The following is a 20,035-nucleotide window of genomic DNA, read 5'->3' as shown; positions in this document are numbered from 1 at the left end:
GGCTGGCTTATTTCAAACTCAATCAAGGGAGAGTCTAGGGGGAGGGCTGCCAATTAAGACATGAGGCTGGAAGGCATGTGAGTTATTTCCCTTCACCTGCCTCTTATGGTATTGTGTCTGGCACTGGCTTTGAAATAATGTGATAATGAAGACCCATTCAAAATTACGAGGCTGTAAAAAGGAAATCATGAAACTCCCCATGAACTTTTATAGCCGCAGTGAAAATATTTCTCTCTGCAAGCTGGAGGTGTATTTTCTTGCCCCTTTAAGCACCAAAGGCTCATGTCTATATATGATTACTCTTTGCATACTGGCTGTCCTGGCAGCATTTCATGTTGCCTGATGAAATAGAAACTCCAGGTCTTGTCCATAAATTGATATTTCTTTGTGGTAGCGTGGCAGGGAATGCAGGTTTCTGAAAGCAAAATTCATCGGAGTCACATAACCTGGAGATGGCTGTTATTTGTGGTCTCATAAAAAGAGAATGAGAGCATTAAAATCCTCCCTTCATCAAGAGAACAGATCTGGCACAACAAACTTACCCCCTGTGTAACTGACTCAGACCTAACCTGGAAGGCTCATTTCTAAGAGGCTTCTGACTCAATGGCTTTTTCAATCGTTGCCACCTTTGTGCAAACTCCAGCAAGGGCACGCATTGGAAGGGTGGGTTTAGTGACACAGGGAACCAGCCACTGAGATTTCTAACATATTCCACATCAGCCAGAAAACTGCTGTCAGAATAACTCAGTTAATGCCAACTGCCCAGGTCAGTGCCACTGACCTTTTGTGCATTTGGAAGAGCATGTTCCGTAGGTGTTGTCAGGGAAGCACCCAAGAGGCTGGGTTGAACATTGCTGTCTTTGAAGTGGAAATGTTATTGCTAGGGCCCTACCAAATCCACAGCCATGAAAAACGCCTCATGGACTGTGAAATCTGGTCTCCCCGCCATGAAATCTGCTCTTTTGTGTGCTTTTACCCTCTACTATACAGATTTCACAGGGGAGCCCAGCATTTCTCTCCCCGCCATGAAATCTGCTCTTTTGTGTGCTTTTACCCTCTACTATACAGATTTCACAGGGGAGCCCAGCATTTCTCAAATTGGGGATCCTGACCCAAAAGGGAGTTGCAGGGGAGGTCCAAGGTTATTTTAGGGGGTGGGTCACAGTATTGCCACCCTTACTTCTGCACTGCCTTCAGAGCTAGGTGGCCGGAGAGCGGCGGCTGGTGGCCAGGTGCCCAGCTCTGAAGGCAGCACCCCTGCCAGCAGCAAGGCAGAAGTTAGGGTGGCAATACCAGACCAGGTATTGGTCTTCAGAGCTGGGCTCCCGGCCAGCAGGCGCCCCTCTCCAGCTGCCCAGCTCTGCAGGCAGAGCCATCACCAGCAGCAGTACAGAAGTAAGGGCAGCCGTGGCGCAACCCGCCCCTCCCCCAATAACCTTGCAACACCCCCCCCCAACTCCTTTTGGGGGCGGGACCCCTACAACAACACCACTGAAATTTCAGATTTAAATAGCTGAAATCATGAAATTTATGATTTTTTAATCCCATGATCGTGAAATTGACCAAAATGGACCATGAAATTGGTAGGGCCCTCGTTAGCGCCTGTGAACTGCGGGGATTGGTTGCAAGCAGCAGAACATGCAGAATGCCTGTGAAAGCCCATGAGAGCGCTAGGTGCTTAGCACTTCTGAAGATCAGGGAGGGGGCCATGTGATGGGGATTGCTCCCCACACTGGCCCTTCAAGAGCTGAATGGGGCCAGGTGAGCCCAGTCCGCTAATTAGGCTGCAAATGGAGGAGAGTGAAGCTGGAGGCAGCTGATCAGAGAGCAGCTCACCCGTGAGGGACAGGTGTGGCTTCGAGAAAAAGACAGAAAATTGGAAGGGGGGGAGGGGAGGCCTCCAGGGAAGGAGTCTCCAGTCACTCCCTGGGAAGAGGGAGGTCCGTTTGGGGGGCTGCAGAGATGAGCTGCCTAAAGTTACTCCCTGGGAGGAGGGAGTGAAGAGACTGGCAAACCCAGGGCAGTGGGGAAGGCCACAGGGTGATGAGACGTCTAGATATTATCAGGTGCCTATTACCTCCCACCCCCATCCCACTTTTACACCCTTGTTATCCAGTCACCATAGAAGGCCAGGAGGTATGGAAGTGGCTCAGGGAAAGGCAGCAAGGTCCAGGGGATGGACCTTGGCTGCTGTGTAGAGGTGGAACCCGGGGGAGAGGGTGGGTGCGGGCTCCCCCGCCAGCCACTGTGGGAGTGGCACCGTGGGGCAGTGAAGCAGAAGACTGAAACTGCTGGAGAGCAGGAACCTGGATACACTCTCCACCCCCCCCAGGAAGGGGAACCACACTAGTGACCTGGCCGGAGGGCTGAGTCATGAAGACGACGCTGCGAGAGAAGGGGCTGCAAAGGACTGAAGGGATGTAACCGCTGGAAGGGGCATCAGCCTAACCGAGCTAGTCCCCAGAACCACCAGGAAATGGTGCTGCCCAGTGTAGGGTGACCACCTTTTCAAAAGGGAAAACCCGGCCACATGCAGGAGCTCTGCCCGACCCCGCAAGGGCCCCCTGCCGCTCCTGCTCCCCGAGGACCAGCCCCTTGACCAGGCCAGAAGCTGGAGACAGGCCTCGATAAGAGCTGCCCAGAGAGCCCTGGACCTTTCACCTGCCCTGGGCAGGGGTCAGGGGGCCTGAGAGCAGCCCCCCAGCCCATGTCCCTGGGGGGAAATCGCTCAGGGCAGTTGGAGGGTCTGGGGCTCCCATCAGAGGCCCAGGCTAGCTGGGCAGCTCTTACAATGGCCCGGTACTGGCATAGCCAGGGGGCGGAGCCTTGGGGAAACAGCAGCAGGGGCAGGGCCTTGTGGCAAGTGGGGGGCTAAGGCCCACCTCAGCCCCGCTCAGGAAGAGGCTGGCACAGCCCCTGAGCCTCGGGCAGACACTGTTGGGAATCTGGAACAAATGCTGTCCTGGCGTCATTCAGCCCGGGACCAGGACTTGAACTCTGCATTTCAGGACTGTCCCGCTCAGTTCAGAACAGGTGGTCAGCCTAGTCCAGCGGTGAGTAGAGCCACCGGTAACAAGCCTAAACATGGGTTTAGGAGCCTAACTTCATGCTCCTGCTTTTTAAAATCTTGGCCCCAACCCTAAGTTTCATAGTCCTTGTCTGCAAGAAAAAGTGAGGCATTCGAAGGCTGCTGCTCAATGTAGAATATTAATTAAAGATTATATTAGTGATAGTGAGTGGTTATTTCCGATGGCATCTTCTTAAGATGCAGAAAGAAAGCCTGTACTGTGGAGTGCCAACTAGTGGCTAGAGCAGGGTATTTGCAGTCAGAATTCCTAGGTTCCCATCTTTGCCACTGATCTTCTCTGTGGCCTGGGGCGAGACTGTTAGCCTCACTGTCCGTCCGTTTGACCACGGCGTCTGACCATAGGAAGATTTTATGGGAGGATTAACAACACCACCACCTAGCTGTGAGATCCTTGGGTGAAAGAGGCTAGCAAAGTACACAGCATTATCAGATTGTCCATGGCACATACCCTGCTCCAGCGCAGGGGGTGGGAATAGGTGACCTCTCATGGTCCCTTCTAATCCTACTTTTCTATGCTGCTGGAAAACGTCCCATTACATTTTCTCTCTTTGCGTTCTTGAAGTTGTGCTCTTCTACCATATGAGTCAGCAATTTCATTGTATTTCTGCACAGGGAGAGGAGCTGGAGCTATAATTGTATTTTACAGCTCGTGGTGACATGAGCAACGATGCAAGTTGCAGTTCAGAAGAGATTCTTTTAAGTGATTTATTTAGGAAGAAGAAGGTAGTCCCGAATTTAGAATTTCCGTGATTTCATGCAATCTGTCAAGGCACCAGCCAGCACAGCTACTCGGTGGATGGAAAATGGGGACTCAAGTCTGAGATCAACCTGGAATCGTAACAACAAGGCAGAGTTTCAGATTACTAAGCAATTTTTTAAGGATGAAAATAATCATGTGTCAACCCTTTTGTACCGGGTTTGAATCAAGCCTGCCCTCCCCTCCCCCAATGGACTGACGAATGCTTACAACAGCCCATAACTTCAAGTTCAAAGCTTCCCACACATCACTTCGGTGCATCAAAGGGTCTGAGAACCCGGCAGTACATGACTGAAGGAGTCCTTTTCCATCCCTCTCCTGCTGTGAATGATGAATAGTCTCTTCTTGTGCCCGTCACATGGGTAACACTATCAATGCTCTCAAGTTCTGTTACGTTGTCACAGCAAGGACGAGTAAAGAGCTCTCCTTCAGGGAGAAGGAATTACATGCAGTCATGATTGGAAATTAAAGATGCCTTAGGCTACACAAATGGAAGGAAGGGAGTTGGCCTCTCTGAGGGTTACTAGAATATTTCAGAGGTTCCAACAGAAGAAATGTGTCTACAAAGAATGTACCTAGTTAGGGGTAGATCTGTTGGGCACTGGACTATGACTCAGGACAATTGGCTTCAATTCCCATCTCAGCCACATCCTTCTTGTGTGACCTTGGGCAAGTAACAGTCTCCCCTGGCCTTTAGTCACCCATCTGTAAAATGGGATAATACCGGCCTGCCAGGGGTGTTGTGGGATAAAATCCATCGATAATTGCGAGGTGCTCAGGTAGTACAGTGGTGAGGGCTATGTAAGCACCTACACTGACTGATAGTACCTCATATTTTATCTGGCTATACTGGTTGAAAGGACCCCAGATGTAGCTCGCTGGACACCGTTTAGACTGTAAGCTCCTCAAGGGCAGGGGACCGTCTCTGCTTATTTGTCCAGCGCACTTTGGCTGGTGTGGGGGATATTGATCCTTGCGCTGAGCCCTCTGCACAGGGATAAATGTCACCCTACATAAATAATCACATTCAGAAAAATGACTTTGAAGAATGTTAAGGTTGCTTAATTTGTAATGAAAGAGGTACCGGGGCTCAAGCAATTTTTTTACTTTCATAACTGACGCGGCAAGCCCAGAGGTGCTGGGGCTCAGCCCTGGCAAAGCCCGGCACAAATTAAGCACTGGTTTGCAGTTGTGAGTGCTGCCAAAAATGAGGCACATAGAATTAGTGGCCACCTGTGAAAAATTTGGTTGAAGTGACTTGCCCAGTTCTGTGGCAGAGGCAGGGACAGAATCTAATTCTGCAGAGTGGCATTTGATTGCGTTAATCTTGAAACATCCTTTTTCTTCCCATAATTCCCTGTCTCATTTACTACACATCTTCCAATTTCTGCAACAAATGAGGCAGGAGCCCTACGGACAAGCCTGATTCATTCCCAGGACCTCATCCATCCTGTGCACTGAATATCTAGTCTCTTAAATCGCTACTGAGCATGTGAAATTGCAGGTTTTGGAGGCTTATAACTTGGGCACATTTGGGTGAATTTTCATGGAGTGAAGTTCACATAGGAACTTCATGGCGGAGGAAGGGACAGAACCCAGTTCTCCAGTGTGGCACTTGATTGCGTGAACCTTGCGACCGCCCTTTCTTTTCATGGGGACACAAAAAGGCACATCCCTAACACCAGGGTGGATTTGAAAGGTCAAGCATCTACTCTATGGCCGGGAGGCACTAGATCATCTCAATTCAACAGCTGTAAGAATTCTTCTAATGTGGTCAAACCATGTATTTTTCCCTAATCTTTTCCTGAGAAACAGCTGAACCCTTTTTCTTTTTTTTTTGCTGAACTTTCAAATATATGGGAGCCTGAGGCAGCCACCCGGGATAAAACTCGAACCATTCAGACTAAAGTTTTCTACCACGTTGTAAACAACTGAAAATGGGGTCTTATAATTTAAAGTTCCAGGCAATCTTAACTAGAGGCAGCAGTACTGGCTCCACCTAGAACAATAATCATAAAATGAAACCAAGTAACAGTTATTCCAGTGACATGCTTATGAGGGCTTATGCAAGTGAACACATATAAGAGGCCCCTGTTATTTGTGGACCACTGACACTGAACTTGTATCACATACAAAATTGCTTCTCTAGCGGCTGTGTTAAAGATCATTAAAATAAACTAACAAGGGACAGATGGAAAATTAGAGGCTGTTGACAAAGGTTTTCACCATCCCTCTCACAGTCTGAAAGTATCTGCTGGGGAACATCCCAGGCTCATTGTCTGAAGTAGTTGACATTGAATTTCTTTGGCAGACTACTAAGGCTATGAAGAAGTCAGAAAGACACTTATCTAGTGGTTAGAGCAGGGTTCATGGTGTCTACGTCTGGTTCTATTTTACTGAGTGATCTTGAGCATTCCCCGTCACCTTTCTGTGTCCCCATTTTCCCCATCTGTACAAAGGTGGGAATACCTCCCACACAAGGGTGATATAAGCGTCATTTAACCTAATTGTAAAGTGCTGGACAATCCCTAGGTGCCAGGTGCTGAGCAAGTACAAAATAAACACTAAGATTTATAACAATAATTTAAAAAACCTCCACAACAATCTTTAAGGATTCTTAAAACATCCTTTAATTTTCCAGTTGTTTCAAGACAGCTGCTGCAAAAGCAGGTTTGCAGGACAAAGAGAACACAGCCCGGGACATGACACCAAACCATGGGTAGCAATTTCCCTCTCAAAAATATGAATACAATGCATACTTTGTATTAAAGATTGGAAGAAATCCATCAGCCATGATGAATAAGGATCCTTTTCCAGTGTGGGTGACAGTAGTGAATGGTGGAAGGAAAGATGGAAGTGATGCTGCAACAGATTAGCATGGTATTCCAGAAACTCATCTCAGACAGGTGGGCTCTCGTAATCTACCTCCTCCTTCCTTCCCTGCCCATTACTGTTGAGTACCTGTCTGCTACAGTACCTGTGATGTGAATCGGGGTGTATCTTTCAAGCAGGTGACTGACACAAGTGATATTTACGAAAAGGAGAGTTAAATGTCTGAAGAAGTTTCCCTGCCTGTTAAAAAGTTGAGTTGGCAATTTCCACCTACTTCCACCATTATCTGGAACAGGATGATCTCTGGAAACTGATGATTCATGGCTCTGAGGCAGAAGAACTGTGGAAATTGAAATTGATGACCCAATGTGTTGCCTCTAATGATATATGAATTGGCTCAACACCATCCAAAATAAAAGCCAAGTTCCATCAGTCGGGAAACTAGCAACCAGTTCTCTTTGCAGTGGAAACAGTGAAGAAAAAAGAAAAATCAATGCACCTACACAGCATTGTACAGAAGAGCAATAGTGTCAACAGAACTCAAATCAACAAAACCTTGGGACAACTTCAAGACCATCAAGATTTCACAAATTAGATTGAGATCTGCCCTTAACGGTCATGGTGCTGTTTCCATTAGTGATAGCTGAACTTCCATTTACGGTATCAGACAAACAAAGAGAGAATCCTTCTCCTCACTGTCCCCCCGCCCCCCCACAGCTGGCTGCCCCCTTTAAAACTCAAGGCAAACCAGCAACAGCTCAACAGAGACAGCCCGATATTTATTTGCACCTCTATCCCCCCCACCCCACCCCTATCCAAATTTCATCTAGGTTAAACTTTGTAAGTTTCCTCTTGGTGAAGGGAGATCAGTGCAAATGCTCTCAGGATAATACATTAGGGGAGCTTGGCATGATTAAGTGTAAAAAAACCCAAACCTCAGACTGTATGTCCCCTTGCTATTAGTACAGTACAATACCACCCATAACCTACGTGTTTTATCAATAGTTACTGTAGATTGCACAGCAGGGGAAGTGGCCCATGCTGCTCTGATTCTGGGACATGATAGCATGGATTACACTGTAGTGATTTTCTTGTCCTTGGTGGCCTGTTTGATGGCAGCCTGCTCGCAGATGATCTCTTTCAGACGCTGCAGTCTCATGTTCTGGGTTGTCTGGTCCCCGACGCCAGTCTGGCTACGGTGCAGCAAGCTCAAGGCGTAGATGTACTCCAGCTCCGTGTACTTCACTCCTTGATCCACCACTACATTTAAGAGCTCATCCGCCGTGTTGTACAGCATCTCATAATACTGCCTGTAAAGCAAGCAAGGAAACCAGCCATGAGCATGATCCCAGGTGCTTTTGAATCATACATCCATTTACAGTATACTGTAATTTATGTATTATTGGTATTACGGTAGCGCCTATGAGTCCCAGTCATAGACCTGGGCCTCACTGTGCTAGGTGCTGTACAAACACAGAAAAGACGGTTCCTGCCCCCAAAGACTTACAATCTAAGTATAAGACGAGAGACAAAAGGTAATACAGACAGATCATAGAATATTAGGGTTGGAAGAGACCTCAGGAGGTCATCGAGTCCAACCCCCTGCTCAAAGCAGGACCAACCCCAACTAAATCAACCCAGCCAGGGAGTTGTCAAGCCAGGCCTTAAAACCCCCTAAGAATGGAGATTCCACCACCTCCCTAGGGAACCCATTCCAGTGCTTCACCACCCTCCTAGTGAAATAGTGTTTCCTAATATCCAACCTAGACCTCACCCACAGCAACTTGAGACCATTGCTCCTTGTTCTGTCATCTGCCACCACTGAGAACAGCTGAGCTCCATCCTCTTTGGAACCCCCCTTCAGGTAGTTGAAGGCTGCTATCAAATCCCCCCTCACTCATCTCTTCTGCGGACTAAATAACCCCAGTTCCCTCAGAATCTCCTCGTAATTCCTGTGCCCCCTAATCATTTTCATTGCCCTCTGCTGGACTCTCTCCAATTTGTCCACATCCCTTCTGTAGTGGGGGGACCAAGACTGGACTCAATACTCCAGATGTGGCCCCACCAGTGCTGAACAGATAGACAGATGAGGAGGACATCCCTTGCGCCCCTCCACATCTCACACCATTCATCCACAACTAAATCACACCTCTGTGCCATGGGAACCTATAGGGAAAATCTTCTTTAGAAGTTAGCAACAGCAGGAATATTATCTTTAGACATCTGGTCTCTAGAGGGCAGTGGGACAAGTACAAGCCAGCCAGCACATTGCAGTTCATTTAGACTTTCTCAGTCCAATCTGGTCAAAGGGCAGAAACCTTCGGGATTGGAGGGGTTCAATTAACATGATAAGAGCTTATGCCCTTGCCCCAACTAATGGATGCTAATAGGAAGTAGGGTTGTCAACCCTCCAGGATTGGCCTGGACTCGTCAGTAATTTCTGTGATGAAATATCCAGGAATACATGCAGCCAAAATTGGCAACCCTAATAGGAAGCAGAGTGGATCTACAGGCAGGGCCCTAAACTCAGAGTCAGTCAATGTCATTGTAATTGCCCAACATTTGAAAAAGAAATTCAAAAAATGAAAATGTCTTTCAGATGGGTCTGGGTGGCTCTTGGAATAAGTTAAAGCCAAGATGAGGGTCGTACAGAAGCTGCAGATCTCGTTAGTTTCAATTAGTGTTAAATGCACCGAATTAAAGAATGAATTTTAAAGCTGTGAATTTAAGCAAGGAGTCACTTCAGTGATGAAGGTGTCACTTTCCAAGGGGGTTGAGGGTGAACAGTCTGACAGTTAAGCACCGGACCATTATGGAAAGGTTGTGCTTTGATTGGCCTACGGATTGGATTTTATTCCTGTGTTCCAGCCAATCAGAAAGAAGCGATTACACTTGCTGTACTTCTATTGGATTTGTGGTAGGAGACTGGTTGAGAGGTTTTACTTTTTCCGCCCCCTCTTCTCCTAAGAATAAACCTATTTAATGACAAGCTCATTTTAATTATTTGTAAAATGAGGGAACGTCAGGGATCTCTCTAGAAAGAGGGAGTGTTGCCTAGTGGTTGGAGCAGGGGACTAGGAGTCAGGACACTGGGTTTCTTTGCATGGCACTATAACTGTGTGGCCTTGCACAAAACACACAGCTTCTTGGTGCCTCATCTGTACAATGGGTAGAATAATGCTTACCAAGAAGGATCTCATGAAGTTGCCAGGAGTCTGAGGTCCAGACTGTGCCATGAAGGGAGAGGCCAGTGTGGGGGTGGGCTGGAGCGCCCTAGGCCGGGGGCGCTTTGGAAGCATTATGCCTTAGGGTGCTGTTGGGTTATTCCCTTTAGGAAGCAGCATTTTCTTCCCTCCATGGCTATCCTACCCTTCTGGCCAGTGTTGAGGCGTCGGGGCTCTGGCTCCATCAACCCCCAGTCCCTTTAGCGGTGGCAGGTGCTGCAATTCTGGGCAGACCCTGCTGGGAGAAAGTTCCTTGTACACTGCTTTACTTGTGGAACTGCAAGGCTGGTTCTCCCAGGTAGGTGTTGAGACCAGGCTGCTGGGTCTGCTTTTCTCTGGGGGTGTCACAGGTACAGGGAGTGTAGGATGGACGGATGGATGAATAGATAGATGGAAAATCTCTCTTTGCCAGTTAGGAACCAACTACCCTTTTTCCTTTGTATGGATCCTAAACAAACAAGGGTCTTAGAAGCTCAGGATAAAGATCTATTTCTCTTTGCATGCAGCATATTGCAACAAGAACTCATTTCAAATGAGCACCATGACCCCTGTATGTCTCCCAGCTGCAGAGCAAGGGAAGGCAGGAACGCTGCAGTGTGTCTGAAGGTGAAGTCGGTGTTGTTTGTGTGAGCTCCGGCAATGGGACGTGGTGGAGTAAATAATTTAAGCGCTTCCAGGGGTGACCCAGGAAAGCTATCACCTTTGGCTCCTCTCCGCTGTTTGAATGCATTAAAATGGCAATCCGAGGAGCCACTGGAAAGCGGTGCACTAAATATTACATTCCTCCGGTCCTTTGGTGTGCAGGCCCCAGGGATGGCCTAAGTGAGAGACCCCACTGCCTGCACACAGTACCCAGCATACAAACTGGAGCACTAATCAGTTTTACTGATGGCCTTGTCCAGGTGCCGCAAAGCTCACATTGTGACTGGCTAGATTCTCACACTGTGCTGGTCTCGCTACAGTCCAGCAGAGATGTTATCTGTCTCTGTGTCCTTCAAGACTTAATCCACTGCTGTGGCTTGAAGGATTTGTTCCCGTAGCTCGAGTCTGTTCCCAAGTTATCCTCATCCTGAGCCAGTGGGGGGGTGGTTCTGACGGCTAAATGATGGTGACACAAAACTCATCCCCAATTTGGAGCACAACACAGGATGGGTGATGGACAGGAGTTCGGGTGAGCTGCCCGAGTGTGTGTGTCAGAGGCGGGGTGTGCAGGGAAGGGCAGAGGAAATGGAAATAGAAAGAAGCTCCTTAAGAGCGTTCCACTGGGTTAAACTGAAAAACAAAGAGAGCTGGTTAGTTTCCAGGTTAACGTTACAGTCAAGAAAGTTCCTGGAGCTAGAGAGAGTCAAAGAGCCAGTTCACTGGTGAAGTTTCCGAGCCATCACAAGACATCCCCTGAGAGTTTGTGATGTTGCTGGTACTGCAAGGCACTATCCCCACCAGAAACATAGGACAAACGGGTCAGGGAATCTGTGATGATATTGAACAGTGGCTCCCAAACTTTCTTGTGTCAAGGACGCCTTTGGCATCTGCCTAACTGTCCCCGATCACTTTTATTTCCGGGGCTACCGTAACTCCCCCGCCAGCATGGGAACGGTGCGTGAGAGGTCACACAATGTGGAGGACACCATTTTGAGAACAACCTGGTGTCCTCCTCGCAGAAAAAGTGCCGGAATGCTGTTCGGGTGAGTTCCAGCCCTGGGTCAGGGGATGGATCCCCGCATAACCCTCAGTGGATGAAATCCACCCATTTCACCCAGAACAGGCTTAATAACTATGCCTTTTATAGTGCCTCTCACCTCAAGGAATCCCAGTGTTTTACTGGCTATGTTATCTAGAGCACTCACCTGTTCAAGAGTGTGTGTGGAGGGGTGTGAGACAGACAGACAGACAGGAGAGATCTTCTACTGCCCTCTAGTTGCTGCGGTCTGGAGACGTTATAACCCCTAATAGTATTTCAGCCACACACTCCTGGGCAGGTCTGCTACTCCATCGAACATCCAAGTCATCCATGTTTTCCTCACTGATTTCAATACAGAATGATTTTGTTCCCGTCCTGAACTTCGTTATGTCACGCCTATATTAGCAGCCCTATGGCAGCTTCCATGGAGTGAGCCCCCCGAAAAGATAAAATGTCCAGGGGCAACATTGGATGTTCTAAGATTTTATTGCTGTATTCTTTTTAGCAGCTGTTTCTCTGTCTCACTCACTCTGACTGGGATGTTGACTGTGCTGAATGAAACCAACGCTATTTCAGACGGTGGTCAAAAACATCTATTTTCCCCAGGTAAGAAGCATTTTGTAAGGCTGAGACTGCCCCTTTAAGAGCACGGCCCTGAAATCTTTTATGGAACGTTCGTAGAGCATCACTGGGGAAAGCTAAGAAACTTTGGGGCCAAATTGCTTAATACTGCACTAAAATAGTTAGAGACCAAGCCTAACTTTGTCTCCTACGTGTCCTGAAATAGACCTGTCTAATGCTGGTACTATAATCCCAGCAGAATGACAAAGCCTCAGCACTCTGCTGATAGCAAAATGGATAAAGTCCTGAGAAGCCCTTACTGTGGGGCAAAACTGTTTAACTCAGGAACCCATCATGAAGAAGCCAACACGTCTAGCCAACCATACTAATGGATCCACTATTCTTTTAGGGTCAGATCCTGCCTCCAGTAGCGTAGCTGCGGGGGGAGCAGCTGCTCTCCCATTGAGCACAAGTGGTGCCTTTTTAATTTTTTGGCACCTTTTAAAATTGTTACTCACCCGGCGGCGCTCTGGGTCTTCGCTGGCCGGTCCGGCACTTTGGTGGCGGGGCCCTTCACGCGCTCCAGGTCCTTGGCGGCATTTCGGCGGCGAGGGCCTTCAGTACTGCTGAGGACCCGGAGCGCCGCCCGGTGAGTACAAGCGGGTAACACCTTTCTTTATGTCCGCTCCCCCTGTTCGCTCCACCTAGCTACGCCACTGCCTGCCTCCCCTCCCATGTTGGTGCACAGGAGCCAAAAACCTCCGCAGACCTTGGGCAGTTCCAGGTTTGTGGATGTAGTGGCAGATCACAGAACGGGGCATGTTCCCTTTTATAGCCCCAGGGCTGCCACAAGCTGTCTCCCAGCCTGCTGCTTGCAGCTCAGCCAGTTCTTCAGCTAAGCAGTCAATGGGAACTCTGGTCACAAGCAGGGGAGCTGAATAGCACGAGTAGCTTCGCGGTCAAGTGGGCTAAGCATGGGACTAAGGAGCACTGGACTATTGATTTTTATTCCAGCTTCCTCTTTTGACCTTAGTTAAGTCTCTTAACCTTTCTTGCCCCATTTGCAAAATCCTGTGGCAAACAGGATGCTGTGATGATAAAGGCGTAAAATCTGAAAGATAGCTCTCTAAAGTGAGGCTCCTAAATCCATATCGAGGCACCTAAATAAATGGTCTGATTTTTCTGAAGTGCTGAGCAACCAGCAGCTCCCATTAACCTCCCTGGGAGCTGCTGGCTGCTCAAAACACGTTGGAAAATCAGACCACATATTTAAGTGCCTAAATATGAATGTAGGAATCTAATTTTAGAGTAAGTTTGAAAATCTTGTTCAATGTGTATTACCTACACCCCTCTTCCCCACTCACCCTCTACATTAAAAAAACAGTAAGGTTGTAAAGTCAAGCACTCAAAAGTCAAAAAATGCCTGCCCCCTTTGGAGAACTTAGCTGCAAAGCTCAAACAAATTTCTACTGAGCACGTGCACACTGAGATTTTTCAGAAGTTTATAAATTTAGCCAGATTGAGGTGGATTTTCACAGGGATGGCAAAAGGCATATCCCTAACATAACAGTCACTCCCCTGCCAAATTTCAAGTCCCTGCACCAACGTATGGGGGCAGTAGAGCCTCTCAAGGAAAAGGTCACCAGAATTTTTGTCTAACATGGGCAAAACAACTTATTTCCCCTTAATCTCTTTCTCAGAAACGGCCGAACCATTCCCGCTGAAACTTTCCAAAACAAGCCAGCCTGAGACAGACACACAGCCTGAGAAATTTCAGCCCAAAGTTTGGTGAAGTTGTAAGCAACCAAATTATAAGCAACCGAAAGCAGGGTCTTACCCAGGGAAATGTCAGGCAGCCATAATGCTAGGCTGCACTATAATGTGCTAAAAGCACACACAAAACCTTCCGGTGCTCTCCCTGGCCCCAGCTCATCTGGACACCTGCTCTTTTCAAAACTTTCTGAAATGTTTCAAACTATACACAGGCAGCTGGGTCACACGTCTCTTTCAGCAGGAGTCTGGACAAAGATGTCCACATCCCTTTTATTTAGGGTGACCAGACAGCAAGTGTGAAAAATCGGGACGGGGTGGGGGGTAATAGGAGCCTATATAAGAAAAAGACCCAAAAATCAGGACTGTCCCTATAAAATCAGGACATCTGGTCACCCTACTTTTATTTGTCTGTCTGTGGAAGCATTTATGTTACACTGACCGCCCTGGGATATGAGCTCCTGGTTTTGGGGTGCATCCTAACAAATCATCTTGCTGACCCTCACTAAATCTCCCTGTGATCAATAGGTTTGAGTTGGCACCGGGGAAACAGAAAAGGTTCACAACCTTGTCCAAAAGTGCTAACACTGGCCCCGCATTCACCATTCTTTTACCATGACGATGCAGATTGCCTCCTCCCCCTTCCCCTCTGTAATGTGTCCTAAACCCTCAGTTTCTTTTGCAGTAGAAATCGGCACCTAATCAATTCAGGAGTCACCTGTCACTCTTTTCAGAATCAGATTATTTTTTTAATTAAAAATTTCCTACAAAGAAAAAGAAAGGTATGCATTTTTAATTGGGTAAAATGAAAACTCGGCCTCTCTGGCATTGCATCGCCTTTGGCCAAGCCCGATTTGTAGGAATAATTATTCACTGCGTTACTGAGTCTGCTCAACTTTTCCTCCCTTGTCTTTGAAAGTATTAATAAATATTGATCAGACACACTCCTGTTTGCCTTTGCCAAAGCAATTCTAATGGACTCATCTCCTGATGTTATCAAATAATGAAATATGAAAGAGTGAGTGGAATTAATCTCTTGTTCTGTGATTTTTTATTTAGGCTCTTCATTTTACTTTCAGAAATGCGTTTGTGCTTGCCACTACAAATGTTCTTTTGATTGTCAGAAGGGGAGGACAGGTTATGGAGAGTTGTTCTGCACTCAGTGGAACTTCACAAAATACTTTGCTTTTTAATCTTGCCATTTAAAAAGTAAAAAAACCCAATTAACATTTATCAGAAGTCTCTTCCACCATCTGATGAGACAAGTTAATAAATACTAATATGTATTAACACACCTAGCAAAAAACCCCTAATGCCCTTGGCCTCCAATCAGGTTCATTGTGACTGTGTTTGGGTGCAAGGGTCCACCCCTGCATGGAAAATCAGATCTGCCAGGCAGTCAGATACACAAAGACAGGCACAGTATCAGAACCTGTATAGAATGGAACAGATTGGAGCCTGATCCCACAAATCTTTCGCACCTGAGGAGACCCACTGAAGTCACGGAGCTGCTTGAGAGAGTGAGGACTATTTGTGTGATTGTAAGCTTGTTGGGAGCAGGGACTGTCTCTTTGTTCTGTGTTTGTTCATCACCTTGCACAATGCGGACCCGATCCATTACTGGGGCCCTTATTATTACAAATAAATAATAACAACTGTGTGAACACAGGTTAGACCTATGATACTCAGACCTCAGTGGTTCAGGAGCCAAATTAGTGATCAACATTAGCCAGAAGAGCCACAGTAGTGTGAATTCACTGTTTCATTTACTCTCTCTCTCTCTAAATTGTCGCAGCAAAATGACTGACCAAGTATTCTACAAGTGGTTAATAATGTAGTAAAAGCATCCTGATTGGTTAATAATTAATTCACACAGTGTTTTAATATCAAGTGCTATAAAGAGCCGCAGGAGACACATTAAAGAGCCACTTGCAGCTCCCAAGCCTCAGTCTGAGTATCATTGGATCGATTCGCTCTCAGCTGGGTCTTCTCTGCCAAGGGCCCATGACGTTGCGAAGGCTCTTGTGATCACCCTGAGTAAAGTTGCAGCATCTTCCCTGTATCGAGAGCCTGTGGCAAATGCCAGTCGGGCTAATCTCAGCATTTAAAGGACACCATAGGGCGCCAGGCTGTCCTCCAGGCCCTCTGGCACTGTCGCCCAAGGCATTAAATCCTGTATATGGGTGTTGGTGCCCAAACAAATCAGGAAGGTTTCTGTGACTCTGAGGGGTAAAAATACTAATCAGGCCTCTCCTTTGTGCACCCTCCCCGGTAAGAGAAGAAGGGGCCATGCAAAGCAAAAGATAGGTCACGTTTAAAACAAATAAGGAATTGGTTCTTCACACATGGTCTGACATTGCTCTCCCTTACACTCCAGTAAATCAAGAGGAACTCCATTGTTACACCAGAGTAAAAGTGGTGATCAGAGCCAGGCTCACACTGTGTGATCAGCTACTGTCACATACCATCTCCAGATCTGGAAAGGACTGGATGATGTTACAGCCAATATGAAGAGTCTGTGGCAGTTACGCATGCTGAGATACAGGCAATCAAAGTTAATGCTTCAGGTGGTAAGCCAAGTGTGCAACCACTATGGAGAGGAGCATATCCCCGCTCCAGCTTTATCCCATTCTGCTCATGTCCCTCTCAGTGCAGGAGCAGGACTGATGCATTCTCAGAGCGAGTCCCTCCAAGCTACTGGCAACGTGGCTTTAGCACTGGTGGGAGTTGATCACTGCAGGGTCAGGAAGAAATTCAACCTTCTTGTTTGCACAACTGATCAGCTGGGGACGTGGACCTGGTTTGATGGCTCATTGGCTTGACCTGGTATGGCAGACCTTATATCTGTACATCTTTTATAAGTTCTTAGAATGGATTACTCCTGATGTCAGGTGACAGTAAAAGCAATTACCTCCTTAGGAGAGGAAGGAAACAACTAATTCACTCCCTTCCTTTTGCCCTTTAGAATGGGAGAAGCCGGAGAGGGTGATAGATGCCTCAGGACCAGTCCTCTCTGTCTATATTCACCCAGCAGATTGGTGGCAGTAATACAGAGGCTTAGGGAGGGACGGGGGGAGGGAAGTGATGGAATATCTCAGAACTTCAATGATGGTTCAAAGGACGACCCGGGGGAAGCGCTTCAACAGCTGGTAATACAGGCAGCGGAACCAGCCTTGTCTTTATGACATGAAACTTACTTGGAAAACACAAGGCTCAGTCCTGCCACCCTTGCTCGTGTGAGTGGTCCCTAACTCATCTCATGGAAAGCCCCTGGGCCATTTATTTAAGGCCTGTTCACCTGTCAGGGCTGGGGCATTGGGCCCAAAATTTCTGAATTCTCTGGTGTGTCCTAAAATTCTTATGGTAGGATTTAGGGTAAGAGGATAAACACTATGCCTTGATCTTTAGAGCACGTGGAGCTGGATCTAATGCCCAGTGAAGTCAATGGGACTCTTTCTATTGATTTCAGTAGGCTTTGGATCTGGCCCATGAAGAACTACTGCTGTAAGTGACTCCCTTCTGTACTAACAACAAACGGGAGATATTGATATCCGTGTCGGACATGATGCTGGGATCAAATGAAGACACGCTGAGAACAAATCTGAAGAGACGGAACAAAAGAAGCCAAAGACCAGAAAAGAGGGTTGTGTTTTCAAAGTGATGGTTTCAAAACAAAACGTCCAGATCCCCAGTACTGAACCCATTTAACAACGCTGCAGTTCTGAGCACGTTTATTAGACATAAAAACCTCTTTGTAAAAATGATCGTCTCTTGAACTCTCTTTTTTGGAGGAAAGAAAAAAAAGAGGGTTTCTCACTTACATTTTTTTTTTTCCTGAAAAGGCAGTCGTGATGAGACAAGCTCCTTTGACAGCTATTAATACGACTCTCCATTTAAATGCTAATGTTAACCTATAACCCGGGACCTGCACACAGAAAAGTTTTTCAGAGGATGGTCAGGTGAATTCAAAATTCAATCACGATTTTCTTAAGAATGATTTGCTCTCATCTTAAGAGAAAGACCTTCCAATTTCTGCTGTGTTATTTTAGAATAAGGAACATCACTTTTATTATTCATATTTTTACATAGATGCCAATTCTGTAACAACGCAAGGCAGTGAGGTATGGATTCCGCAGCTACAAATTCAGCTCTGAATGCTGGCTTAGCAAATATAGGAAGTGTTCTTCCCATTATATCCTCCCCTTTTTTTGTCCATACCCACAAATATGCTGGGTGCTATACAAAGCAAGTAAAATGACCTCTCTTGAGGAGTTAACCACAGGTGAGAATAACAAACAATAGGCGGTCAAGATGAAGAAAGCGAAAGGTTGCAGTAATCAGTCACTTAGTGTAAGTACGTGCAAGATCTTGGTGGTTCCAGTAAGTTATATATTCAGAGAGCGTGTGAGTGAACGAGTAAGAGCATATGTATATATGTGTCCTTTAACTCCTGAAACTAAAGGACAGTATTGGCACAAGAACAAATGAATATATATTGGCCATGAATAAATTTAGGCTGGAAATTAGAAGAAGGGTTCTAACTATCTAAGGAGTAAGGTGCTGGAACAGCCTCGCAATAGGAGTAGTAGGGGGCAAACAACCAACTGTTGGTTTTAAGTTGGCGCTTGATAAGTTGATGAATAGGATGTGACGTGGCTGCCTGTGATAACGGGACTGGACTAGATGAACCAGTCTTTTGTTTCTAGATCATTTCTTGTTGGCCATGTGGAAGAAGAAGGTTTGGGGAGTGATTTGAATGGGGAGACAAGAGGGTGATGGATTGGCGAACAGGGATCGTGGGGACATTATCTGTAGGGAGCACAAGAAATAGGGGTGGGAGAGGAAATCTAACAGGTTAAAGGTGGGTGTCATTAGTGGAGCAGTGGGGGCAGGAGAGAGATGAGGTCTAAAATGTTGGCTGCAGCAGCATTGTGCAGGGCCCTGAATGCAAAGGCAACACTTTTAAACTTGATACACTGGGCAAAGGGGAGCCCATGGAATCCAGTATTTCTCAGACATTCCCACTCTTTACAAAGACAACTGTGATTTTTGCATGCTTTCCAATTATGTTTGTTTTAAAGCAAGTAGGAGCCTACAAAGGTGAGTTCCTGGTCCTTCTTTCCCACTGGGAGCTCATGAGAGCATAAAAGCAATTAGAAATGGAACACTTACTATTGTACATCACAGAGTCCATTCTACCAGATGTGCAGGATCACTTCCTACACTGTATTCTCTACGTGCTATGTCCCACTATTCCTCATAATCCTTTTAAAATGTTCTTTGTTTAACTTAATCCGATTTACATTCTTTTGGGCCTGTTCAGACAATGATAGCGATCCTAATAATGATCCTTCATTTCAAAAGAACTTTGCAACCGTACAATTGATCTCTTCACATGCTACTGACATGCAGCCTCTTGTCAGAGGAAAGACAGACAACAGCTCTGTAACAGGGCAGTGCAAGACTATGTAGCAATTCAGGACAGGAAATGAAGAATACTATCACCAATACCTTCCTGAAGTAAAACAAGAATAAAGTATATAAACAATTTCATTTAGGGGAATAATGACGGAAATTTTCAAGAAGTGAAATGGTGTGTTAAAGGAAATATAACTTGAAAGGAAGAAATAACAGAGAATTTATAAAATAATGCTACTTTGCACTCCTCTGAAAATCAAAACATGTTATAGGTTCTTTAGACTTTATGGCCAGAAAGGAGCATCATGATCATCTAGTCTGACCTCTGCGCTGGGCATCACAAAATGGGGAAGAGATGGCCAGCCCTCTGTGGAGATAGAGGTGATTAGGGACTATTTAGAAAAGCTGGACGTGCACAAGTCCATGGGGCCGGACGAGTTGCATCCGAGAGTGCTGAAGGAATTGGCGGCTGTGATTGCAGAGCCATTGGCCATTATCTTTGAAAACTCGTGGTGAACCGGGGAAGTCCCGGATGACAGGAAAAAGGCTAATGTAGTGCCAATCTTTAAAAAAGGGAAGGAGGAGGATCCTGGGAACTACAGGCCAGTCAGCCTCACCTCAGTCCCTGGAAAAATCATGGAGCAGGTCCTCAAAGAATCAATCCTGAAGCACTTGCATGAGAGGAAAGTGATCAGGAACAGCCA

The 20,035-nt window shown here is 46.6% G+C and overlaps 1 protein-coding gene across 1 annotated transcript in view; it reads right to left on the bottom strand.

Moving 5' to 3' along the window:
- Positions 1-6,451: 6,451 nt before the first annotated feature.
- EXOC4 (exocyst complex component 4) overlaps positions 6,452-20,035 on the bottom strand; it is a 606,961-nt gene continuing 593,377 nt past the window's right edge. The window contains exon 18 of the mRNA XM_073328862.2: positions 6,452-7,987. Within this exon, the coding sequence (XP_073184963.1) occupies positions 7,750-7,987 (238 nt within the window). The 3' untranslated portion in view covers positions 6,452-7,749. The remainder of the gene's footprint in view (positions 7,988-20,035) is intronic.

The sequence above is a fragment of the Lepidochelys kempii genome, chromosome 1 (genome assembly GCF_965140285.1).
Source record: "Lepidochelys kempii isolate rLepKem1 chromosome 1, rLepKem1.hap1, whole genome shotgun sequence".
Classification (NCBI taxonomy): Eukaryota; Metazoa; Chordata; order Testudines; family Cheloniidae; genus Lepidochelys; species Lepidochelys kempii.
Note: the sequence above shows the minus strand (reverse complement) of the source record. Positions and strands in the feature narration are given on the sequence as shown.